Below are 27,012 nucleotides of genomic sequence, written 5' to 3' on the forward strand. Positions count from 1 at the left end.
TATAAGGGACCAGTAGTAGATCTTTAAGAAGATTTTAACATAGACGAGAGCAGCATAAACGGATAGGCTGCGATAGCCGGAGTTCAGCCATTTTGACGTAGGTCATAAAGTAGGTGCAGCATTGAACAACAAATCATATTAGAAAAGCATTTGAAGTGGGTGCAATATTTCTCCTTCCCCCTGTGAGTGTGCAGACGGCCAGGGCCAATTTGAATTAGTGTGAGGTATGTTTGCTAGATTAGCTAGGCACCTGTACGGCCAAATCTGGCGAGAACAGGGCATATTAACCCAGCAATGTTGAAGTAGGATGCCCAAGTGAGACTATACTGCCCCCCTATAAGCAGTGGCCATTCTATATAAACTTTAGGTGGTATGGGTTAGTATGCCCTGTTCTCGACAAATTTGGCCTTGCAGGTGTCTAGCTAATCTAGCACACATAACTCACACTAATTAAAATGTATCTTGCCCTCGGCTCCTGCATCTGGTCTGCCATTTGCAACGTTGGTCGTCTGCACACTCCACAGGGTGAGGACATTTTTTTCTGGCTTAACAGAACTGTGCACCCACTACCTTTTCCCTGGCACTGTCACCATGCATTAGTACTTGGACCACCGGTATTAACCCTCTGTACCTCAAACTTAGGTAGAGTTGTCTCATACTTTTCATTTTACTATTTGCTGATGGCAATGAAGTATTTTACTCCTCTTGGTCCTTCACTCTAGCCATCTCAGAAGGGATTACTAACTGTCTCACTGCAATCCATCACAAAATAGATAATTGCTTCTTCATTCGTAACCCTTTGAAAACAGAAGTCATCTTTCTCCTGTCTTCCAATTTCATCCTGACTCGTCGTTCTCCTATCTCTTTGTTGTCTGCCCTTCTTGCCCCCTCAAGAATTTGCTCACAACTTTGGGATCCTCTTTTATGGTTACTTCCAACTGCAACCATTTATCACTACCACCACCTCTACACCTTGTGTTAACCTTCTCAACATTTGGAAACTAAGTGCATTTCTTGCTCACCACTCTAAGAAAACTCTATCTTCACTGTTGTGTTCGGAAAACTTAACTATAGCTCATACCTACTTATTGGCCCTCCTCTCTAGTCCTTCCTCCCCCTAGAATACATCCTCAATTTCACAATCAGCCCTCGCTACATTCTACACAGAGCCTGCCCCAATTCTACCTACTTACATCATTCTGGATGGTAGACCATGCAGAACCACTTGCCTTTCTCCTAGTCCGCAGAACTATCAATGGTCTTCTTCCTCAGTACCTGGCTGACTGTTCTCTCTCTACTCATCATCTTGTTCTGTCCACTCCTTGTCTGCACTGAACCTTACTGACATATACCCCAATTTCTCCTCTCACATCTGGTCCTCCTCCCGTTTGGCCTAGGCTGCACTGGAACCTGCTGTCTATCACAAATAGAACCAGCACGACTGTGAATCTCTTCAAAGTTTGGCTTATATGTCAACTATGGGCCAATTCCTCCATCGTCTTTACCTGACACACCACTTTCTCCAGTTCTCAATAATCTCACTTTTTATATAAACCTCTTGTTTGCAGCTGTTACAGGTTAATGTTACCGTTGTACATCACCAGTCTTTTGTTTTTGCTCTGGTCTATGCCTCGCTGTCTTCACACCCTCATAGACTGGATATCCACTTGTTCCCATATTTATGCTATTGTACAAACACCCCCTTCTGGGGAATACCTGTGCCATCTACAGATGTGCTATTGCAGGTTATGTCTAACTGGTATCCGTGTTCTTAAAATAAGTACAACCACACATGCACATTCATCCCTTGTGGATACACCTACATAATCTGCTTCTCTGGAGTTTAACATCAGAAGAACAGTGTATCCATAAGGGGCCGAGCTAAGGTCAGGAGAAGCGCTTTTCAATGCACCCAATCAGAATTGCAGAGACAACAAGCTCTTAGTGCCCTGCTTGTGTTGACACTGCTGATCCCCATTTAAGGAGATAACACACCTTAAATGAAGACCATTAAGGAGGCTTTACTATTAGAACACTCTACAAAACAGCACTTTTCAAAAGTAACACAACATAAAAACAACAGGATCATTTCAATGAAATCTGTAACCGTGTGATTCACTCCTGTACACATATCATTTGTGGGGGTGATTACCTGTTTTCCAGATGAGATTTAAGCAACAAAACCTGATCTGGTTTTCCAGATTTGGTGGTAACGGCCACGGGGCACAAGCTACAGCCTTATCAATGAGCTCTGGCTTTGTTACAACCCAATCCAGATCGCCAGATCGGGTGTTGCGGCTATGAGCAACCAGGTTTTTCCAATCCAGAAACCCAGGGTGCTGACAGCAATGTATTTTGTATAAATGAAAGAAACGCCTTGCAGTGCCCTGTTCGTTAATTCAAAATACTTAGCTAAGATGGCCACCATGGAGCTGGAAGATGTGGCTCCAAGCGGAGCCCCTCCTCCATTTCCATTTTGGCCCGGGAGACTTGAGCAGCGGCATTGGTTGAGCCGCTGCCAAAACAATAAGTGTGGTGAAGGTGGATGGGTGTGAGGGAAAGCTGAACGAGGGAAGGATAGGGTTGCAGTAAAATGGCGGGATGGGATAGCAGCCATCAGGCTGCTTGGAATGTGGGTTTATATTGTTAGATTCAGCCCGCAATCCATATAACCTGATTGGCTTGTTCACCCATTACAGACGCTAAAAGAAGGTAATGCCTGCAGTAGTGCTACTTTATGATATCCAGTGTAAGAACGGCTAGAAACAATAAAGAAATGATTCAAATATACCCCATTTACTCACTGAAATATAAGCCGCTAAAGCCGGACTGGCACCAGCAATGTATTCAAGCACTGACAATCCTAGACCTCAGCCCCCGTGGAAATTTGTGCCAGAGAGATTAGTCAGAAGCCCTGCATCAGATTTTGCAAAATTAGCAAATCTGCTCTCAAATCGTATGCAAACTAGGACCGGGGCAGAAAAGACACAAGAGATTGATTGGGATTGGAGTTAGGGTCAATTTCTCCATTTCTTGAAAATTGGTTTCAGAGTTGTTTCTATTCGGAAGGCGAGATGACTTCATTAATAAGGCGTTAATGACTATCATGTTCATTGTGTAGGCAAGATATTGAAATTGTGGGCATCTAAGAAATCTATATTGTCACCCTCTTCTTGGGTCTCCCAGCCTATTTTGGTTCCTTGCATTAAAGATATTTGCTAGCACAACACTTCAGTTTACAAAATAGTCGTTTCCCTCCACTTTTTTGATCGGGGTATACATGGAAGGAATTCCTACGCAGAATTCATACTTCTAATAATGAGGCATGTGAAACATGCAGTATTCTCCTCGAACACTGCAGGAGGTAAATAACTCCTGAGTAAGGTGTTCTAATTTTCCATTTTTACCATTTTTTTCCCTTTCAATATTTATTCACAATAAAAATGAAAACACAGGAATGCAGGTCTCTTGGCTCAAATTTGTTAATCATGCATTTCATGTCAATGATTGTGCAAAAGGAGCCCAAGAAAAAAGGAATGTATTTCCTTTGTAAGTTGTTTAAATGGCTGCAGATATGTAGGCCTCAAATTGTTGTGCATGAAACACGCCATATAGAACTCCCATTACAGGAATCCAAGTGCTCATTTTTTTTCTCCAGTACATTCATGTAGAAAAATACTAGTACAAATTATTGTTTACATATCACAAAATAAATGTGGAAAAATACATATACAATTTACCAAAATATAAATATGGACTGAAACGGTAAAAATAAAACCCCTCATAAAACCGGGAGTCCTACACATGACCTATAACAAGGCCGGTGGTAAAAACAGGCGGTATTTGAACAACTGTCTCATTCTCGCTTACCTGTTTATTTTGAGTCACTAAAATGTTTCAATCTACAATGGTAATCCTCTTGGCATTTTCATGCAGCCACTAGACATGTTCATCTCTTCAACAACTTCACTGTTGGAGTGAATTGTTCTTGACCCCCGATGTCAATACACCAACAAGGCTATGCCATCCACTTGATTCAGTCAATGATCGACTTGTCCAAGCTCAGACACCCATACCAACTCCCCAGAAGAAATGGAATGAAATGCGCTTGCCCATTACCCATTCACATGGTTGCCGTTAGCCGCCATCTCAGGAGTCTTTGTTTGGTTAGTAATGATGCTCCGTTTCAAAGATAACTCAGATTCTATAGACACTGCCTTTTCGTGGATGCTGTCCCAAATTCTAGGCACTGCAAAAAATAAAGTAGGACGTATCTGCTTCAGAACCTCGATCTTGGATCCCTGCAAAAGGAGAAAAGATTCATCAGTTGATCGAAGGATTTAAACATTTCCCAAAGTTCTTGGCTGGAAATAGCCAAGCGGGCAAGTAGAGATTATCTAGGACATATTATTTGTTTCCAAAATACATTGATATTTAGTTATCATGAATTCATATTGGAAATACCTATTAATTTTTTTAAGTTTACCTGCATCTTATCAGTGCGACAGAAGCTTTGAATTCCAGCAGAGCCACTGTGCTCTGTAGAATCCAACTCATTCCTTATGATTTCCAGGGTATCTGCTTGTCAACTACAGAGGCGGAAAACTATGGTTCTGTAGCACCTGCTAACATATATGGAGAAACTATTTTAGGACCACCTCCACTTGAACTAACACTATGTCAAAACTGACAATATCCTAAAGCTAGAGGCCCTCTCTTTTACAGATGATCTTTTCCAGTCACTGCCACTGCCAACACCCATGTTCTGATGAAAACAAATCCTTTTTACAGACAGCTAATGGGCATTTCATCCCATAGACCAGTATAAAACTCACACCAATTGACTATCAAGTGAACTAAAACCACTGGCAATCTTTCATGACATGGTAAGGGAAAATGATATTCCAGTAGCTCTATTTAAAGCATGGCCGTCAGTAAAAAAAAATACAAATATTTGTTTATATTTGTTTTGTTTTAATGCTTTTACATCCATGACCTTAGAGTTGATATAAATCTTGCATTATTATATATTCCAAAATCCTGGCTGGCAGGCCACTCATGGTTAGCACTCTTGAGGGCTACACTGCTATTACTGCTTTATAGACTGAGGGAGGGGTCATTATCTCTGCATAATGACCCACCATCAAGTTATGGCCCGAGCTGAATCCAAGGCCCATAACATGGGGAAGGGTCATTATCCCAAGTGATAATTCTTTAGGTGTCATGTAAGAATAAACAATTGTGATAACATGTTCCCATTGCTTATCCTTCTTTTTGGTGTGTTGGATGCTGCATAACAAAAATACTCTTGAACAAGGACGTGTCTTGTTGAAGGAAATGTTGCCTGGAAATTGCTTCCCTTTTTTTTATTTGAAGATAGACTTCAGAATGCAGTCAATACCAGTATGTATTGACTGTTTTCTAAAAATCCTATTTGGCTGCGATGTGGTCAATAATGATTTCCATGTGCTAATCCCAAAAAAACACCCTGCGAAAGCACGAGGTGGAGATGCTATTATTTATGAATAAGGTCTTTATGCTTACGTCTTCAATATATCCTTTTGGTCTATTGTCTGCTTTTGCCTCTCTTTACTCTCATTATCATCTCCTCAATAGTCTTGTGTTTCCCCTTTCTACTGTTATGCCTTTGTTGTGTTTTCCTCCAGTTTCTAATTCTTCTCCACTCCAAATCATCTCTAACGACTTATATATGTCGGGCCCAAATTGCTATCTTTCATCGTCTTTGTGTTATCACTAGCATGCTTAATCTTTTGATGAGTGCTCTTGCTCGTCCAGTCTATGCTCTCCTTCTTGTTTTCTCCACTCTGCAATTCCTCCAGCAAAGGAATGCCTTAATGGGTCAGTTCGCAAGACATTTTTTGTATTTCTTTTATTTGTATTATTTTGTAATGTATTGAGACCTCATGTTTCGACCAGAAACAAACGTAAGTCTCGGGAGGATAGCTCAGGGGCAACATGCTCGTCTTGGAAGCAAAACGACATGGAGCAACATAGGTTTGATCCCCCGGTCGGTGCTTAGAAACCTCTGGGTATTAAGCACGTTGTAAATAACCAATTATATCATATCATAAACATCAGAGATCAGAGCACGGCAATTTTAGCTTCAAGTGCATGTTGATACAACTTTGAGTTTTGCTGATCAAAACAGTATCATCAGCGAACAGGGACATTCCAGGGTTCCTATTGTTTAGGGCAGGTGAATCCATGTCCAGCTGGTCCAGTTCATTTGCCAATTTATTGATGTACACGTTGATAAGACTTGGTGCCAGGACAAATAACTGTTTTATGCCTCTCAATTTAAATGGCTCTGTAAATTCACCATCCGAGCCATAATGGGCTTGGGCAAAGTTGCGGGATTAACACCTAAATCCAGCATATATTGCCATAAAAGGTCTCCTGGTGTGGAATGAAATGCCATACAAAGATCAAAATACATTAAATATAGCATTTTGTGCCCCTGTAGTGAACGTTTCATGAATTCAAAATAATTTGAACACTTGGTCAAGAGGGCTAATTCCTGTTATGAGCCCTGCTTGTAGGTCAGTGAGTATGCACTGTAGGTACATCAATCTTCACGTCTACGTAAAAGAATGTTGCCAAAGATTTTAGCGCTGATGTCAATCAGTGAAATTGGATTGGTACTTGGATGGATCAAAGCAGTTCCCATTCTTATGAATGGAAACTATTATAGTACCCCTCCATGATAATGCAATTTCTGCATCCGATGTAATGCTATTGAAAAGTTTCCAAAAGACTGCAATCCAAATTGCCTTTTAGTTAAGGAAGAGCTCTGCTGGAATAGCATGAATTGCACAGGCTGCATCACTTTTTTGGGAGGCCACTGCTGCTTCTACCTCTTTGAAAGAAATGTTTAGCCTGAACAAATCATGTGCAGAGGACTTTAGAGTACAGGGGGTATCAGGAGTCATGTTTGCAATACATAGAGCTAAAGTGAGATGTGCACTGGTCCTGGGTCACATACGTGTCCAGGGATATATGGATGTCAACTGAACCTTGGGCGACTATTTTCTTTTTTTAAATTGATTATTCCAGTGGACCCCCACACACCCATTCAGAATTTCAAAATCTTTCTTTTTTGCATCTATCAGTTTTTTCTACTTAAGTCGTGGAGATCTGATAGAGGGGAGATTTCTTTTGTCAGGTGATTTTAAGGTGCTGAATAGCCTTTATTTTGAAAGCTTACATTCATGGTCAAACCCGCGTTGGCAACTGGAATTACTTTTTTTCATTAGTGAACATTGATTTGTACGAAATGGTCTTAGCATATTGCTTATTAGGTTGCATACTACTTTAGGTGAGATCATTTTGTTGGTTTAAAATGTTTTCAAGACTTGGAATTAACGAGTCATATAGATATGGGAAGTTGTTCTGGGATTCAATTGAGTTAAAATTTACTCTCCCATTTCTTTTATGTGATATTTCAGAGGTTAGAAGAGAGTTTGAAGTCCTACGGTCGCTAGGTAGGCACAATGCTAAATGAAGTGGATAGTGATCACTTTCCATACGATTCATCATTTTGAAATCTCGTCCTCCCATCCAACTCCTTAAAGTAGTGAGTAATACGTTTATGTGCACCTGTTTAGTAAGAATAAGGAATGTGGGTTGAGCAGGAATGTCCCTCTGAAATCTACCATTGCACGATCTAAAACCTCTTATTGGAAGAAAGTCTATAATTTTGTGAGCATGTTTTGAGTAAGGCTCACACATGGAGCAGTGGGGGAAGGAACAAACCACAATTCATCATGGTTTTCTAGTGAGAAATGGCACTTCTCAATCATCTCTAGTTGAAAATTGAAGTCACCAGCCATCACAGTGTACAATGTGAGCAATCGACTGACTTCCCTGTCGGTTGGAGATATAATGTTGCCACTTTTATTCAACATTTATATTAAGCCATTGTGTGACCTGCTATCCTCTATGGGGGTACGGTTCGTGAATTACGCGGATGACACCCAGATTGTGATAGAATTATTAGGTACCTATAGCAACGACTTAGATAGGGTGAAAGAAGTCTTTCATGCTTTACAGACTTGGACGGCCACTAATGCTCTAGCATTAAATAACAAGAAAACTGAACTGCTTACTCTAGGCACTCAAAAAAAGTTAAATCCTCTTGACTCATCCTACACAATAGCTTTTCTATTGCAGGCAACAATATTAAGGTTTCTGATTCAGTCAAAACATTGGGGTTTTCTTTAACACCCACTTATCTTTTAAAAAACATGTTGTATATCTTACGTCTTCCTGCTCTCATTTCATCCACTTGTTATGGCAGATTCGTCCTTACCTTTCAGAGTCTAACCGGGTGACGATTGTGGCAGCTATTATGAACACCAAGCTAGATTATTCTAATAGCCTTCTTGTTGGAACCTCCCATGCAAATATTAACAGTCTTCAGGGGATTCAAAATGGAGCAGTATGTGCTGTTTGTGGTATTGGTCATTGGTTCCAAATGTCCAAGGCTCACAGGAAGCTGCACTGGTTGACAGTTAGTCAAAGAATTAGGTTTAAAGGTACTTCTTGTTCAAGTGCTTGGCAAGTGAAGCTCCTGATTATCTCTCAGCTTGAGTTTCAAAGGTTTCTTTTAGGCAGACCTTACGTTCTAAGAAAGATACTCTCATCCATCAACCCCGAGTCTTCTTGAAAAAGCTTGAAGGCTCAATCAACATTCCATGCCTGGGCAACGAGTCTCTGGAACCCACTTCCATCTATTCTTAAGGGATGTGTGTCGAGTGCACAGTTAAAAAAACTATTAAAAACCTACCTTTTGATATGAATACAGGCTAAATACTCTCTTTTCCCCTCCCTATCCTTCTGCAAGTCCCTTTTTATGTTCTTTGTTGTCTCTGTCTTGTGAACGCTTTGTGACCCATGGGCAAATGGCGCTATGTAAGAAATATATAGATAGATAAGACAGAAGGAGCATTGTAACATCACCAGTGTCCCTTCTAATTGGCAGAATGTAGAGGTGAAGTAAGATAATGAAATGTTCATTGCCCAACCTGAGATACCACCACTCGGGTGGCTCATTTTGCTTTTCTGAGCAGGTTTGGACAAACAGATATAGCCTTGTTTGTCTGTTGGGTCTAGAATCCAGGTTTCTTAGAAACACAGAATATCACGTTTTCCCAACAAATCATGCAAATCCTCCTCCCACTCATTTCCCCATACCCGCTATGTTCCATGAGATGAGTTTGATGTTAGTGGATTCCAGTGTATTTTGGTCCATGAAGGATAGAATTGTTCTGAGCTGTATCGATGAACCTGGAGGAGGATATGATTTTGCTTCCATTGCCATAAATCCCTCGATGAGGGATTAGTCTCTTGATACTAATTCAATTGTATCGAGGCAGTTGTCCCGTCCTGGTTTGTGTCTCATTAAATATGTCCTCTCTTATTATTGGTTTACATCTTCTTCTGTGTTGCAGTCAATCAAATGATGTATTTGCCAATGAGACTTGATGAACTCTTTTATCTACACCAAGGGGTTGAAGTTCTGTCATGAAAATTTAACAAAATCTTGAATGAAAGGTAATTGGAGCTCTTCCCCTGTGGCTTTTGAAGGAGTGGCAGGTTGTTTTAATGCCTTCTGAGAATTACAGGTTGGGTAATAGTTCTCTCTGATTGTTAAGAGAGTCGAGTGGGGGGGGTTCCACTTGTTTTGAAGGGTGGCAGGCTCTGTTGCTTCTGTGTATGGCTCTCTGAGAGGCTTGGGGAGATGGTTCAGTTTTCCTTTTTGTACCGAGCTGGGTTCTCATCCCTTCCTCAGGACATCAATGACTGATAACACCTCCAGGAGAAGACACTTGGAATATCCGGTTTGGACCTCTGCGGACTGCCCCACACTGCCCCTTGCATTTCCCTCGGGCTTCGCCAAGGGGTCGGTTCCCTAAAGGGCTGGTGAAGTTCGGGGCATGACACACAGGGTGTGGAGCTTCCTTGATGCTTTCCGCTGGCTCATAGTGCATTGCTTTGTGGCTCCTATCTGGACGTAACCCTTCCAGTGGTGGATACTAGACGGATACTAGGTGACAAAGTGCATGTGTGGCTTCTTAGCTAAAATGGCGTATTCTACAATTCCAATATGTAGTCAGTTTTCTCTTGATGCAGTCTTCAATTATGTCAAACTGTGTATATGCTGCTATGCCTACAGAAAAACCCAATTACTTTAGTCATGCCAGAAGGGCCAACTCAAGTAGAGGAGTGAAGCTGTCCTTTGCTCCATCTGGCCCCCCATGCTCACAAGGGATATGCTTCCCTGCACTTTCCATATCCTCTCACTTTACCAGCTACACTGCCTTGGACAGCGAGGGTGGGGAGGCTGATTATGGATGCCTGCCGATGCTGAAGGAGGGCAGGTAAGCCCGTGCATATGTGCCTATTGTCTCACTTCTCCAGCCAGTGTATTTTTGGCAGTGAGGGAGTGTGGTATTTAATATTACATGACAAACCTTAACCTATCGTGTGCTGTATTCGTGGTTACATCTATGGGTGTCAGCAGGTGGCAGTAAAACCGACTTTCTGAAAACCCGTAGTAGATTACTTGGCACCTTGAAAAATAAATGTCTATCTTTTTCTCAGTGATGGACATGTACATGGGACAGTAGTAGAACAGATTTCTGAAATAATGAATAGCAGTATGACGTTGCTGGGCATTTTACATCCAATGTGGTGAGAGAGTGGGCATCTTTTCACCCACTTTGGGGAACAATAGTGCATTCTTGTGCCTTAAGTTAGAGAGAGGCGACGGCCTTAAATAATAAACAAAACATAGCAATGTCTTGTGGAATTGTTTTGTTTTTACCCCAACAATCGATTGGGGGATACAATGAGATGACATTTTTGGGAGGTATTTTATCTCATATTCATGAGGTATTTATCCCCAACAGTAATGACTTATAATCAACAGGACAGTAAAGTCATGGGGTATTTGAAATGCTGCATGTTTTTACCACTATCGCTGGGCCCCCACATGAGTTGTAACAGTGCTAATTAATACTGGAGGAGGAACAGTTTACAGTATCTGCAGATAGTTCGACAAGTTAATCTTGCGGGTCTTCACCGCAGCCATTATAACTATGTGATCAGAACACTAAATATAACAAGATGTCAATTTGAGGGACACGTGCACATATTGCCCCAATCACCACCCTCATTGGCTCATATTCACAATTCACCTTTAACGCATCTGTGCTTGCAAAGTAGGTGGTGCCTCCAAAGCACATGGACAGCCAGATGTCGTAGCGTGCGGACACATGGCACAGATGACCATTACTAGCAAAAATCTCGCTGTCTTGCAAGCCCACATAGTTGCCAAAGGCTTTCACCGTCCACGTCACCTACAGGACCAGGAGAAGCAGAAAAGCGAAGCAGTGGTGAAACAGCATTCAAAAGAAACCCATGTGCAAAGGTACACACTCAGACCTATTCCTCTTCTGGATGCAGCATAAGGGTAAATGATGGTCAGGAACAATGACACTGGTTTTGAAATGGTTGGTTAGTTGAATGAGGTGATATAAGGCCTGGGGGTGGTGCTTATTTGTTTACATCACAAAATCGTAGGTTAAGTGGATAATTTACCTCCTGCAACTTCTGCTTCCATTTCCTTCCCGCTCTGCCCCTCCCTTCCTTATCTATATCTTAGATCTTGCACTATCTGAAATGTCATTGGGCCTAGTACGGTAGTCGCCTGTCTGTTTCCATTTCCTTCACACTCTCCCCCTCCCTTCCTTATCTATGTCTTATCTCTTGCACTATCTAAAATGTCGACAGGCCTAGTACGACAGTCGCTTTTTTTGTTCCTCCTCTCCCTTTCCGCACCCCTCTCCCTCACCTTTTGCTTTTCTCCGGCTCTACCAGAAATGTCATCTAACCTAGTACGGTAGTCGCCTGTCTGTTTCCATTTCCTTCACACTCTCCCCCTCCCTTCCTTATCTATGTCTTAGCTCTTGCACTATCTAAAATGTCGTCAGGCCGAGTACAATAGTTAATTTCACATCCTTATTGTTCATAGCCGTGTAAGAATGTCATTGTATTTTCCCTTGTTCCCTCCCTTGCCTTCAAGCACTTTGAAACACATTGTGTATAGGCGCTATATAAATATACTATCATATCGTATCATATCAAGAGGTAAATCATCCACGTTGCCTCGTCAAATTTTCAGATTTACTGTGGTGGTATACTTTCATGAATCGGGTGCACCGATCACTCACAAGGACAGAGTCCGCCCTGAGGAAGGACTGCTAGGTCCGAAATGCATCAGCATTGTTCTCTGCCTTCTCATGATGTGAATTCTAGAAGAACACCGATTAGAAAAAGATTCTGGGAGAAATTCCTCAGACTTGTTTTGATGTTTCGGAGCTGAATGATTTGTATATTTTCTTTATTATGCAGTAGTATTGACTAAACTCTAGGCGTCCCAGTTCTGGTGATTGCTTTTCGTAAGTTTAGATTGTGGCATTGGTTATTGATTCGACCACCGGAGAGACAACCAAAAAGGATTGTTTTGGGAAAAAGTGAGTCTGTGTCATGTTATACATTACATGAGATATTGTTTAATTAACAAACATCAATCATGCAATCTTTTTTTTCTAATGCATGCCACTTATTTCTAATTGTAGGCATCAGAGTATATATTGACATTGTGTTGAGGTAACATTCATTATCAAATGTCGTTTTTATTTCTTCAAAATTAAACATTCCTTACAAATCACAGCCCTTATGCTTCTTAAAGTTTTACAGAATATATTGCAGGCACAGTTTGTTTGTGCCTTGATAAAGTGCTTGGAAGACATGAAACACATGTTGGCAGTTCAACCTTATTTTTATTGTTACTAGTATCCCGGTCGACGTGAAATAAATATTAAAATCTTTGTATAAATGGCAGAAAGGCAGAGAGATCCAGGAGCTCGAGGCAAGCTCTTAGTCCTAGTGCAAAGGTACTTGCAAACAACAATAGAGATGGTCCCCACGTCTTACCTGAATCACCCTGAATCTAGTGGCTGATTGTGCCCTAAGGAACCAGATAGCAAAGATGAGACTGAACAAATTGCAGCTGTTTGGGCATCCTGGGTCAGAGGACTGGGTACTGGGTACACGCAACTTTCCAGTGGTTGTTAATGTGCGATGGGGTCCAGGGATGATACAGACTTTCTTTTGTTTTGAACCTAGCATCCAACCCTGAAGAAGTGCTGTCTGGGCCCCATTGGTCAATCAGGTAGATGTGCTAAGCATAGTGAGATGGTGAGCTTGCTATTGGTGATTGATACCTAGTCCTAACTCCATTGATTGGCTCTTAGTGTTAAGGAAGCCTTTATATGTAGACAAATATGGGTGACAAGCTAAAGAGCCAGTTGTCCCTGAAGAGTGGAGGTTTAACCAGTTGCTTTCCCATTGTTCATATCTGGTACCTCCTATTTATATACTTATGTTTTAACTCCATGATGTATTTTCAACAGTTTGCAGCTATGTTGTATTTGTTTCACATTTGTTTTACAAGTTTTATGTATGTACCTTTACAATACAAAACATATTTTAATTGATTGATGATGATTGAGCAGCGATGGCACTAAAATGAATGGTAAAATTATGATCTAACATTGAATCGAGCACTTCCTTATTTATTTATGTATTAATTTATTTTGGCATTTATATAGTGCACCTAACCCTGAGGGACCTGTGCGTTGTTGCACATACGGCACTGCTGTATTGCATTTCCATCTACAAAATTGACTCTGTCATCCAAAAAAGTTATAGGTTAATATACAGGTGCATGATGGTACTTGCTTGTCTGTATCTTTATAATAAGTGTCACACTAAATCATGTTCATGACATCCCCACCCATTTACACCATCCAGCCTGGTAATGTTACTCTATCTGATATGGGACACACACGGTGTGAACATATTCTATGTAGCATAGCTTGTTGTGTTGATACTCACATTGTCATGGCTGAGCATCACCCCGTTTGGCAGCCCTGTGGTCGCTGATGTGTAGATGATAGCGCAGCACTGATTGGCCTTCAGGGAGGTGATGATTCCATCCAGCCTAGAGTCTGGTATGTCTGCTCCCAACTGCATGAACTCCTTCCACTGAAGATAGAAATCAAAAGCAAATCTGTCAGGACACCCGTCCAATAGAAAAGCACTGCCTAGGAGGGCAGGTCCTTGTGGGGCTGGGATAATTAGGAAACTATCTTCCAGAAGGCTTAGAGAGTACTGAGAGAGAGAGAGAGAGAGAGAGATACAGAGAGACAGAGAGACAGAGAGACAGAGAGAGGGACAAGGAAAGTGCGAGAGGAAAGTAGAGTGCAATAAAGAGACAACAATGGAAAGAGCAGACAAAAGTATGCGAGACAGCAAGAGAAATAGGAGAAAGAGAGAGGGAGAGAGAGGGCGTAAGAGAGAGACATAGACACAGGGAAAAGGATGAAGGAAACTATGCATTATTCCTAAGATATTGGCCAGGGACTTCCTGGCAACAACAGACCTAATGGGCGACCTTCACACATACATTAGGAGATGTCTATACACGGATACAATTCTTGGTAGGATATCGCTACTTCTAATTGAGGGTGCTCCATTTTGGAACCAAAATAACATTTAGGAAATGGATGTAGATTCTAGCTTGTAAAGTGGCACCCTGCATCAGGAGGGGGTGCTAGTGTTGGACGGCTAGCTGGCCCAGGCTTCAGAGACAGAGATGATGGTACAGCATGTGGAGCACACCTGCATAGCCCTGACAGAGTTTGGGTTCTGATCATTGAAAGCGGTTGGCTACCTGACTAATACAGGATATAGCTTTTATTACGGCCAGGGTTTGAGCAGGAAAGGATCTAGTGCTCTTATATTCGGACAAAGCCGAGATGCTGAAGAAGGCTCTAATGCAGCTTGCGAAATTCTCATAGAAGACAGTGAGACTGATGTTGCAGATTCAGGGGTATATGGCAGCGCGTGCTTCCATAGTGCATGGAGCACAACTGCAGATCTGGCCTCTCCTCAAGCACTTTCAAAGAGTTAGAACCCAGGATCGCAGGAGTACGAGACTCTACTCCCAGTGCCTTATCGGCTCAGGATAATGGGGGATGGTGGATAAAGCAAGGGCCCATGGATATCATGTCATCACTGCAAAGTAAATAATGCAGAATCCAGAAAACTCGAATTTCGAAATCCATTTATATGTGGGGTATGATATGATATGATAGGTTATTTATAGCGCGCTTAATACCCAGAGGTTTCTAAGCGCGGACCCGGGGATCGAACCTGTGTTGCTCCGTGTCATCTTGCTTCCAAGGCGAGCACGTTGCCGCTGAGCTATCCTCCTGGGACAGGGGTTTAGGTTTATAAGGGAAACATGGGAGAGAGTGCAGGGGGTCCTCCATTTATATAATTGTGGAGAAATGTTTGGAATTTCATTTCTTACATTTTCGTTGTTGGCATTTCGTGTTCGCAGTGATCACACAGCTCCAAACAAGTCCATGGGGGCCTAGCTAGAAATTACACAAGATAGTACTGAACAATTTGGAGGCTGCCACACCTGAATCTCAATATCTCATAATTTATCCATCATTCCCCAAACATTCAACCAGATGTGGAAGAGGTTTGACCAACCTGTTGTGGTTCTGTTTGCCTCTCCTCTGAATGACCATCTTCCCAAGTTAAACTCAATGGGCTATTTGAGTGAATATGTCATGGACCCTGGGCATAATGATACCTTTCCTCCAATTGCCCCCATTGTCTACATTATTCAGGAGAGGACCACAGGGCGGGGGTGGGGAGGCTGCCAATTCTGCTTCCTGGATGATATTGGTGGGTATGAAAGTTGAACAGCACGGTTTACAAAAGGAGCATCTCTCCAGGGACCTTATCTGTTCTACAGTCTGGAAAGCTGTAAACCCTTAAGGACGACACTGGTCATTCATTTGTCCTCCTTGTGCTCAACTAAGACTGCCACACCTATCGAATGTGATATCCCTTCTATGCTCCAGTTCCTCCAGGATTAGTTCTGCCTGGGCATGGCACACATCTGCCCTGTCCTGATGGTTAGACCCCCGATCACGAATGTATTTACCCTCGTACGATTTCCCATCACTTCTCAATGCACTGTAGTTAACCCCCTTTTGAGCTTCAAATTCCTAACCATGAAGGTTGCTTTTCCATCTCTAACTTTCTAACTATTGCCCAATCTCCATCACACCTTTCCTGGGCAAACTCCTAGAAAAGCTGGCCATCTCCCAGCGTGACCTTCACAATGAATCTGGTGGTTGTCTCCATGACCATCAGTCTGGCTTCAGAGCTGTCAGAAGCATGAAAACTGCTCTTCTGAACATCCGTGAAGACCTGCTCTACAACCTCGATTCCAACACCCCCTGTGTCCTCATCTTAGTTGATCTCTCTTTGAGAGAGGAGCGCCTACTACCTTTTTTTTTTAAACAATTCTTTATTTTTCATTTAACAACCAACACTTGCGGGTTTGAGTTCATAATGTTCTTTATCCTCTCAGGTCACGGCTAATCATCCTCCTCCCCCGTCATGGTGTCCTCTTTCCGATCTGCGTGCTGCGCTCAGGTCCGGACAGGACAGTTCTCCTCTCCTCCCGGCTCGCTCGAATCAGTTGTGCCGTCCTCCTCGTCGCTCCCGAATACGTCTTGTACCAAGGTATTCCACATAGTATTCTGGCCCCACTGTTATTTTCTCCCCTTTGCGAGGCTCTGGTCCAGACCATTGTTTCTGCTACTGCACATTTTTTTAGGTCCGCCCACCAGACTTCTATCGAGGGTCCTGCGCTTGCTTTCCATGCCATTGCGATGCAGCGTTTCGCCAGTATTGTCATCAAGTCTGTCATTTTAGCTCATGGGCCCTCTGCTTGTCTCCTCTCAGGAACAGGCCCAGTATGTAGGACAACGGTGACCAGGCTCGCATATGGATTCCTGCCTACAACGCTCTTTCCTGTATCATATTCCAGAAGGCTGTCACTCCCGGGCATGTCCAAAACATGTGCACCATATCTGCCTGTTCTTCCTGGCAGCGTGGGCAACTCCGTATTTGTCTGTCCCCCATGTTCGACATTCTTTTAGGCGTTAAATATGCCCTGTGCACTATGAACTGCAGCTGTCTGAACCTTGCATTTCTGGAGCCTTTCTTCGCGTATTGAAGGGCTCTGTTCCATTCTTCATTCTTGAGGTGTCGCTGAAGTTTCTCCTCCCATTTTGTTTGGCTGTTCAGTGGCCTAGAGTTGATGGAACCCAACAGTTGATCGTAAAGTCTGGACACAGTGTGTCCCCCCTCGGATGCATCGTACCAGGCGTCCAGCGGCCCACCCGTGTCTTCCTCTTCCGGTAGGGTCTCCCACCTCTTTCTATTCCTTGGACCATGCTATTATACAATATGAATTGGCCACTGTGGATGTCCTGCTCCTCTGCCATGGTCTGAAAGTCCACCTAATGTGCTTCTTGCCACAGATCACCTATTTGGGCCACTCCTTTGTCTTCCCACGGTGTTCTGAACGTTGCCAGGCTTGCTATATGGGTGTTTACCAGTCTCGCCAGGGGGATGTGCCTTGAACAGGGGTCTCTCATGTCCTGCACTTTCCATGCTCTTTTCCAAAGTGCTCGGCCTAGTTGGACTATTCTGGGAAGGGTTTTTGCTTAGGTCTCGTTTATCCACAGGAGTTCTTTCAAATAGTATTGCTGGAGCGATGGTCGAACCAGTATTGCATCTATGGAGGTGTCTTCCCCCAGCCACCCGACCACGAATTGGAGTTGTGCGGCCAAGTAGTAGCGCTCAAAGTACGGGAGCTTAATCCCTCCCCATTCGTAGCCCCTTTGTAATGTGCTTAGTGCTACCCTGTTCCTCCCTCCCCCCATAGGAAGGCCTTTGTCATGGAGTGTAATCGTCTAAAGAAGGACCCGGGGATGTTGTAGGGGATGTTGGTGAAATAATATAGGAGTCGGGTAAAACTATCATCTTCATTAGGACCGCCTGGCCTATCATCCCCAGCGGTAGTGTTTTCCAGAACTGCATTGCGTTGCCTATCTTGTCCAGGTCTGCCTGCGTGCTGGCTATGTGTGTTTCCGTGGTGGCATGATATATGTCCACCCCCAGGTATCTGAAGGTGATTGGAGTCCATGTCAGGCCCAGGTGTGGCAGCTGGTCTGATGTCATCGCCCTCAGGCCTGCCAGGTGGAACAGTGAGGATTTTCCCTTGTTGATGGTGATTGCCGATAACCTGCCAAACGCTCCCAGTGCCTCTAGTAGGTCCAGCAGGTGGGTTTGTGGGTCCTGGACGTAAAGCAGTATGTTGTCTGTGTATATTGAAATCTGATGTGTTTCCCCATCTATCACTATGCCGGTGTCCCCCTACTCCGCCCTTAGCAAGGCCGCAAACGGTTCCAGAGCCAATATATATAGCATCGGGGACAGCGGGCACCCCTGTTTCGTACCTTGCCCTCTGCTCCACTCCCCTGAGACATGCCTGCCCATCTTAACTCTGATCCTCGGGTCGTTGTACAGCAGCTTTATCCAATGTAGGAACCCCCTGCCTATCCCGAAGTGGGCGAGCGCCCCAGAAACCAGTCCCATTTTACTGAATCGAATGCTTTGATTGCATCTAATGACGCCACTGCGTATTCTCTCTCCTCTTGGTTCGTCCTGTCAATCACGTGATGGAGTCTCCGGAGATTCCATGCCATGTTTCGTTCCGGCACATACCCCGTCTGGTCTGTGTGTAGCAGTGTGGGTACCACCCTTTTTAGCCGGTTGGCCAATGCCACTGTCAATATCTTGGAATCTTGTTTTATCAGAGAGATTGGTCTGTAGGACCCACACTCGAGGGGCGGCTTCCCTGCCTTAAGTATCGGGACTATTACAGACTGCTCGGGAGTCGTCCGCTCTCGTACGCCTCGCCCAGCATCTCTAACAATCTCAGAGCCAAGCTATCTTTGTATCTTTTATAGAATTCCCCTGGTAACCCGTCAGGCCCCGGGGACTTTCCTGTCGGTAACTGGGTGATGACCTCCGTCAGTTCCTCCACAGTAATGGGGGGCGTCCAACATCTGGGCCTGCTCTTCTGACAGTCGTGGGAGTTTGATTTGCGCAAATGCGTCTTCAAGGTCTCCCTTTTCTGCTTCCTGTACTTTGGTATATAGTTCCTCATAGAATTGCGAAAACACTGTATTTATACCCTCCTGGGAACTTTCGATCTCCCCCTGACTGTTTCATATTGCGTTTATCGGTTCTCGCTTGGTCTCCTGTTTGGTTAGCCAGGTGAGAACTCTACTAGGCTTATCCCCATCTGCGTGCAGCCTTTGTATGTACTTCCCATAGTCTAGCCGCCCTAGTCTCTCCCAGGCCGCAGTACACTGTTATCTCAGAGTGGTGAGGTCACCCGTTTCTCCCCCCCTCCCTCTCCGCCTGTGCTTCCGCACTCTCTATCTTCCTTTCTATCTCATCCCATTCAGCCAGGGTTTCTCTCCTGAGGCCTCCCGTCTTCCCAATCGCTGCCCCCCTGATCACCACCCCTGATCAAGGTCGTTCCCTTGCTGTCCACACTACCCATGTTGTGCTCGAAGTAGCCGTCTATTGTGGTTTGGATATGGTCTTCGAATTCCCCTTCTAGGAGTGCTTCCGCCCTAAGTCTCCACGTGGGTATGGGGGCTTTCCTGTATGTATGTACCCATGTTGCTCCCAGTGGGGCGCGATCAGATAGGGTTCATGCGGGAATGTGTGCCCCAGTGAATTTGCTTAGTGTCTCTTTGCCCGTGAATAAATAGTTAATTCGGGTGAATGTCCCATTTGGGGCGCTATAGTGCGTGTATCCCCTTTCACCCCCATGTACCTTCCTCCAGACGTCTTCTAGCTCAAGCTGGTCCAATGTCTTCTGCAGCACCCGCGCTGGTGGTGCAGCCCTTTTGTGTTTATCGTCCGACTGGTCCAGCCTGGGGTCCAATGTGAAATTAAGATCTCCAGCCCAGATGGTCGTGGCATTCCTGTACGGGGCCAACCGGGGTGTGAGAGATTTAAAGAAATCTGTTGCGTCGTGATTTGGGGCGTAGGTATTCACCAGACACACTTCCCGGTTCTCCAGCATTCCGTGAACGATCAGGACCCTGCCTTTGGCGTCTCTCTCCTGTTTGATGAGTTGGAATGGGATGCCCGGGGCAATCCAGGTCGCCACCCCTCTCGCATAATTAGAGTATGTGGAGCTGTATATCTGGCCGCCCCATTTCTTGGCCATCTTGGCTTGTTTTTCAGCCGTCAGGTGGGTCTCTTGCAGCATTGCGATGTGGGCTTCGCTTTGTTTAGCCATGCGTAGACCCTCAGTCTCTTCACGTAGGCATTTAGCCCCCTGAAATTCAAAGTCACCACTTTTAGTTCATCTCGGTTCCTGTGTCTTACAGATTCCAGCGGCCCACTCGTTCCCATCGGCCTGTTTAGATTTCCCTTTCTGGCATGCTGGCCTGGGAGGTCCGTCCATCGTCTTCTCCTCGTTATTCCCCTGCTAGCTTGCGGGTACACCTTCCCTCTTGTCTCCCCCTGTCTTGGCGGACTGCCCTGCCACCATTGTCCGTTTATCGCTACCTCTTCTCTTTGGTGTTCCTCGCCGGGTTCCCACATTTTAGTGCAGCCTCACTTGTGCCCTTTCATTGTCTTTGCCGTGTCCGTGACCTCTTCGCTCATTATGTTTAGCTCCTCTCGTGCCTTCTCTTAACAAACTTAACCACAATACTACAACTACTACAAACCAACGCCCAGCCTCCCTCCCCTTGCTCGGCCCCCGCCACATTCCAGATGCTGCCCTCGTTCCGCGGGTGCCCTTGTCGCGGCGTAGTGCCTTGGAACTGACACTGCAAATTATTGCTGCTTGGGGTCCCCTCTGTGGGTCTTGGCGGTCCAGTGCCGGAGGCCTCGAGCCCCCGGGTTAACCATTAATTTAAGCTTTCGGTTCTCATTCTGCTGATTGTCCTGCTGTATCTTGATTCGGCAGGGTGTCCTTAGTGTTTTGTCCTCACCCTCATTCCCTGCCTCGCGGGGGTGCTTCACGGTTCCTCTCGACTCCCTCTCTTGGTTGTGGGATCCCCTGCTGATCCATCCACTCCTGGGCATCTGCCGTGGTCACAAAGATCTGTGCCCTCCCGTTGTGCAGAATATTAAGCTTGGACGGGTAGAGTAACATGAATTTCAGCCCTGCTGCCCGAAGGTGCTCTTTGGTCAGCCAGAACTGGGCTTGCTGTCTTTGCACAAGTGCCGTATAGTCAGGGTAGATGGTTATCCTGGCTCCGTTGCATTTTATCTCCCCGCCTTCTCTCAAGAATGTCAGGATTTTCTAAATGTCTTTAAAGTTCAGGATCTTTGCGATCATGGGTCTCGGTGGCGCGCCCGGGCGGGGTTTCCTGGTCAGTGCTCTGTGCGCCTTTTCTAACACGAAACCCTGGGACAGGGTCCCTGCACCTACTTCCTGGAGCAATAAATTCTCTATGTAATCTGTGGGGTCTCTGCCTTCCACCCCCTCTGGCAGCCCGACGATGCGCACATTGTTGCGTCTGGCTCAGCCTTCCGCATCTTCGGCCTTGTGTTCTAGTGTTCTGATCGGTTCCAGTGCATCCGAAATTTGTGACTGAGAGGTGGTCACATGTGCTGTGTCGCTCTGCACCTGTTGTTCCACCGTTGTCACTCTCTCTGCAAGGTTCCTCGTGTCCTGCCTGAGGAGCCCCACATCTACGATCACTGCATCCAGCTTGACCTCTATTGAGGCCTTTAGCGCCTCTATGGCCTCTAGGATACTGCCCTCCACTTGTTTGAGCTCCCCTTGAGTGGCATATGATGTAGCTGTGTCTGCCGCCACCGTCCCAGGTTGTGGGTCCTCGCTCTTGCGGGCGAACGTCTCCATGCTTGTTTGCCTCCCTCTGCTACCTTTCTGTTTGTCGGGCATGCTTATGTTTGTGGCCTTGTGAATCTGTGCTTGGATAGGGGTGGTGTGCCCCTGGGCGGCCTCCACTTCGTAGTCGGTGCTCTCCCTTCCTTGCGGGTTATCCCAGACATGGCCCTGTCCTTCTCAGGTTTTCGTCAGCCCTGCCGCTCCCCAGCACCTCCCTGGGCCCCGCTCTGCAGGGTCAATACCGTCCTGGAAGGTGCGGGCCCACCGGCGCGCATTGGCTAAAGTCTCTTTGTGGTCGCTCTACCCAGCTCCAGCCTCGCCAGGGGGGTCATTACGATCTATTGCCTCCGCTGTCTCGCCTTTACCGGGTGCTCCGGTTGCGTCTCTGCTGGTTGCTGCGCCGCCGCGGCTCCGGGCCTGTGGCCGCCCGCCTGCCTCTCACTGTTGGGGGCCGGGACAGGGTCTCCCCCACCGGACTGCCACTGCATGGTCATGCTCCGGTAGAACTTCTGTGTGCTGGGGGGTGCCCTGTCGGTGCCTCGGGCTGCAGGTGCTTTCTTCTTCCTGTTTCTCGGCCCTCCACTCTCCTCTGCCACTATCCTCGGTTGCCTGCTCCTCCTCTGCCCGTGTTCTCGGTGGAGCGCGCCCCATTCCTCGACCCTGTTAGGGAGGGCGGTCTGGTTTGGCGCCTCTCTCGATCTTCCGCGGGTGGTGTGTGGGTATCTGCTGGGCAGCCATCCACGCCCCTGCGCTTGGCCGTCTCACGTACTCAGCTTCCACTGCCCCTCAGAGCGCGGGCGGATCCTCAGTGGGCCGCGGCCGCCATTTTGTGTGTGGTGGTCCCGTGCCTCTGCCTTGCCTTGTTTCTGATCTTTCCGACCTCCGATTTTGTTCGGGCTTTCGCCCGTGCGTGCCCTGGATCCTCCGGGTGCCGTCCCTTCGATTTGTTCAGGGTCTCCTGCCGTTTTTCAGCTGTTTATAAGTATCATGTAGCGGATCACCCGGGAGCTCTCGGTGACTCGCTCACTCTTGCATGGCCGCCAAGCCACGCCCCTCAGGAGCACTTACTACCTTTTTTGTATTTTCGGTCTCTCTTCTGCCTTTGGCAAGTCAACCATGCCATCCTGCTCAACCATCTCCGTGATAACCTGGGTATCACCGATCAGGCCCTGGCTTGGCTGACAACTTTCCTCTATGATCGACCCTCCCAGGTCCAACTTGGGTCCTTCCTCTCCTCTATCTCTACCAGTGGTGTTCCCCAGGCATCCAACCTCTCTCCCTGGCTGTTCAACCAATACCTGGCAATGCCACTCTCTGCCCCAACTTTCAGTGCTATGCGGATGACACTCAGCTCGTTTTCAGGCTGCCTTCTGCCACCTCTTCTCCTTCTCTCATCTCTGACTGTCTCTCTGCTATGTGATCTCTGCCTTAATGCCAGTAAGACTGAGATTCTCCTCATCGGCACACCTGCTCCCTTCTTTCCTGTCATTCTCTGATCGGCGTCTCTTGGCCCTCTTCCTGCTCCCACCTGTGAGGCTAAAAACCTTGGGGTCATCTTCGACTCCACACTCTCCTTCTCTCCTCGCATCTCTGATGTCTCTAAGAAGTCACACTACCAGCTGCACCTCCTCAGAGGTATTCTTCCTTTCCACTACTTCACCCAGAAGCTCACTGTCTCCAGAGCTCTGGTTCTCTCTAGGCTGGACTATTGCAACAGCCTCTTTCTAAATCTGCCTGCTTCTACTCTCCACCCTCTGCAACTCATCCAAAACAGGACTGTGAGACATGTCCTTGGCCTCAAGCCCAGGGATCGTTTCTCTCCAGGACTGAAATCTCTGCACTGGCTACAAGTGGCTACAAGGATTAAGTTAAAAACGTTCTGCATTGTCCACAAGGCCTTCTGGGGCCTGGGGCCTCAAAACCTTCAACTCTCTCTTCCTATATATCTTCCTTCTTGAGCTCTTTGCTCATCCAACTCCCTCAGGGTCAGTCGCTTCTCCAAGCAACGAGTTGGTGGTAGATCTCTTTCTTCGGCTGGGGCCTCCCCCTGGAACAGCCACCCTGCCTCTCTGAAACTTGAGGAGAACCATCTCCGGTTCCAGAAGCATGTCAAGACCTTCCTCTTTTCTTCTGCTTTCGCTCCTCCTCTCCCCAGGTGAACTCCTGGCAGAAACTGAAACTTCACTGGTTACATGGCTACCCTCTGTTCTCTGGCCCAGTTCCCCTCCACACCAGTTGCACACCTGCACTGCCCTCCTGGCAACCATTGCACTCGGCAGCGGCTGTTTCTGTATTCCTACAGCCCCCTGCCAGCACATGACACCTGATGTCTGCACTTACATTTGCACTTGCCACCAGCTGGTTTTAATAAATTTTACGGTTTATCCTATGTACTGCACTGCCCCTTCCCTGTTTCCCTCGCACTTTTCCCCTTCACCCCTCCCCTGTACTTGCACGATTTCAATGTCACATGGCCTAGTAAGATCGTTGTCTCTGTCTTCCCTCTGTTCCCCCTCCCGTGCCTCGTCGTGCCTTGAAACACTTGTGTATAGGCGCGTTATAAATGCAATATCATATCACATCATATCTCTGCAGCTGTGAAACGAGGGTGTGCAGAGTTCCTGGTGTGGACTTCACTCTTCCTTCATTTACTTCTGAACTCAGTAGTACTGAAGTGTGACACATCCTGCAGGCCAACGGTCATATAAAGTACACATGGGACAAGATTCAATTCTTCCTTCTTTCTGCCTGAAGCCTAACTCCCCACAGGAGTCAAATATGTCCTATGGAAATTAGGCACGCAGAAGAATAGCCATGTATATAACAGCATATGTGCCCCAATCAGGCTTGCAGAAAACATTATGTTGCCTGTTTTAGCAGAGGATTTTTAACAGAGGTGGTGGGGTAGAGAAAGCACAGAGGTATAACAGGCTCTACATGATTGTCTGTTAGCCCACTGTGTGAGGAAACTGATGTGGGAAGGCAAGGATGTAGGATTAGACCTGAAGAGGTGTTGCGAGGTAGGGAAAATTATGGAAGGAGCCTGATCGGTAGATGATATTGCGGATACAAGAGGTGAGATTGTTAGGCAAGCAGAGGTATACGAGGGTCAATGTTAGAGGGTTGTGTAGTGTGGGAAAGCAGATGAGCAGGTTTAGAGAGGGGTGGCTGAGACTGTCTGGGAGATTGCTTGTCTCTGGGGGTTTGTGTACATACAGCTCTCAAGTAGCCAAATGCTGCTGAATATGTGGCAGGTGATAACGATATGTGAGTTGTCTCTGGGCAGGGGGATTTAAAGGCACATAAGTATAACAAGGTCCCTCAGAGAAAGGGACACTGTGTGTTGATTTGGGCAGTGTCCGTACCTCAAAAGCAAAGAAGGTGAATTTCTACGTTCTTTTGTGTCATCTACTACACAATGTATGACAGATTTACCTTCCTTTGTATGGTTTCCTCTGATTCTCCAGCGTCCACTTGTCCTGGGCATTCAGTAGTCTGTCACCTCGAGATGTGCCAAGATGGAGAGGTGTGAAACGAGCGTCAGATTGTGAACTGCCTTCAGTTGTGTGGCAGTTTTTGATGTGGTTTTTTTATGGCCACATGGTCTTTTCAGAACGTGCGCAGGTTGGGACTTTGATGAGATCTCAACAGCTTGCTTGCGGTGGCTGTTACCATACACTATTAACCTATGGTGCCCTTAATCTGTATATAATTGTTCACCTGATTTTTTAGGGAAACGCTTGGTCCTCAGGTTTACCGATGCAATTGCAGTTTGTCAGCACCCCCTACATGATGTCAGACTTGCAGTAGCTTCTGTCTACCTTACATGAACCCTGGCTTAGGAAAACATTCTTTTGTACTCTCCCCTGGCTCCACCAACCAAACTGACTGCCACGCTTCCAGACTCATTAACCCTTGCAGGAATATGTGTGTGCACAATGTGTCTATGTTTGTGTGAATACATTAAAGAGAAGGACTCTGTGTATGTGTGTGAGACTGTGTAAGCGCACTTGTGTGTGTATGTGTGTGTGTTGATGGGTGGATGTGCGTTTGTGTTTGTGTGTGTGTGTATGTGCAAGAGTGATTCATGTATACATGTGGAGCTAGCGGGGTGCACATAAATGCTTGCCAAGACTGTGGGCCTCATTACACAGTAGGCAGTAGGGGATTACCGGCCCCTACCACCCTACTACGAGTTCCCTTTGCGGTCCTCCCTTAACGCCTGGTTTTTCAAGGCATTAAGGACAGGACCCGCAAAGGGACTTTAGAGCCAATAACGGTACCGCAATTTGCTGTACCGTTATTAGCGCCTTCCCCATTCCCGTTGAGCCCTATGGGGGAGAGGAAGACCATTTGAGTAGGGGAGCAAGAAGAGGGAGAGAGTGGAAATAAGAAGGCACACAGGTGGCTTAAGTGGTGGCCAGGAGGTGGGCTGAGGATGATCTCAAAGTGTGAGGGGGAGAGTACGGAGTGAGGTGGATAGACAGGTAGGGATCGGCAAGGCCATACATGGTTTTGAAAATGATAAGAATTTTGCATTTAGCTCTAAGTATGGCAGTGGGCTGAGGAGGTAGAGATAAAGTGAGTAAGATTGAAGAGTGTGAGGACAGCAAAGTGCAGGACTTTGTCCAGCGGTGAGAAAGCATAGTTGGTAATGCTGTAAAGAACACTAGCACAGTAGTCAGTTCAGGAGATGACTAGGGAGGTTATCGATGTGTGGCAGAGCTGAAAGGAAGGAGATGGCGTATTTTATGCATATTGAGGAGGTGGCATATTTTATGCATATTGAGGAGGTTACTGAGGAGGATATTGAGGAGGTTAAGTCCAGCTGCCGTGACAGATTTCAAGATAAAGACTGAAAAGTTTTGAGGTGTGTCAAATACTACACCAAGGTTGAAAGCAGAAGGAGAGTAAGGAAGGTAGTCGGGGTAGAAAAATAAGGGAGGGGAGAGTAAGAGATTGTTTGTTTGGTAGGGAAGTAAAGAACTTCGGTGTTAGTGCAGTTGAGCATGAGTGAGTGAGATGCCATGGCGGTGAGACTGTGAGAGATGCTGTCTCTCAGTCTGTCAGATAGGGAGACAAAAGCAAAGGAGATC

General features: G+C 45.9%; 1 protein-coding gene across 6 annotated transcripts in view; it reads right to left on the bottom strand.

The window, feature by feature from the left end:
* Window positions 1–27,012, bottom strand: part of LOC138511221 (long-chain-fatty-acid--CoA ligase ACSBG2-like) — a 379,274-nt gene that overhangs the window by 97,289 nt on the left and 254,973 nt on the right. For all 6 annotated transcript variants that reach the window (XM_069626758.1, XM_069626757.1, XM_069626756.1 and 3 more), the window contains 3 exons: window positions 13,984–14,133; window positions 11,220–11,381; window positions 4,120–4,301 (listed from right to left, as the gene is read on the bottom strand). In XM_069626758.1, the coding sequence (XP_069482859.1) occupies window positions 4,120–4,301; window positions 11,220–11,381; window positions 13,984–14,133 (494 nt within the window). The remainder of the gene's footprint in view (window positions 1–4,119; window positions 4,302–11,219; window positions 11,382–13,983; window positions 14,134–27,012) is intronic.

This window comes from Ambystoma mexicanum, chromosome 6p (assembly GCF_040938575.1).
Source record: "Ambystoma mexicanum isolate Mex_15411 chromosome 6p, UKY_AmexF1_1, whole genome shotgun sequence".
In the NCBI taxonomy this organism is placed as follows: domain Eukaryota; kingdom Metazoa; phylum Chordata; class Amphibia; order Caudata; family Ambystomatidae; genus Ambystoma; species Ambystoma mexicanum.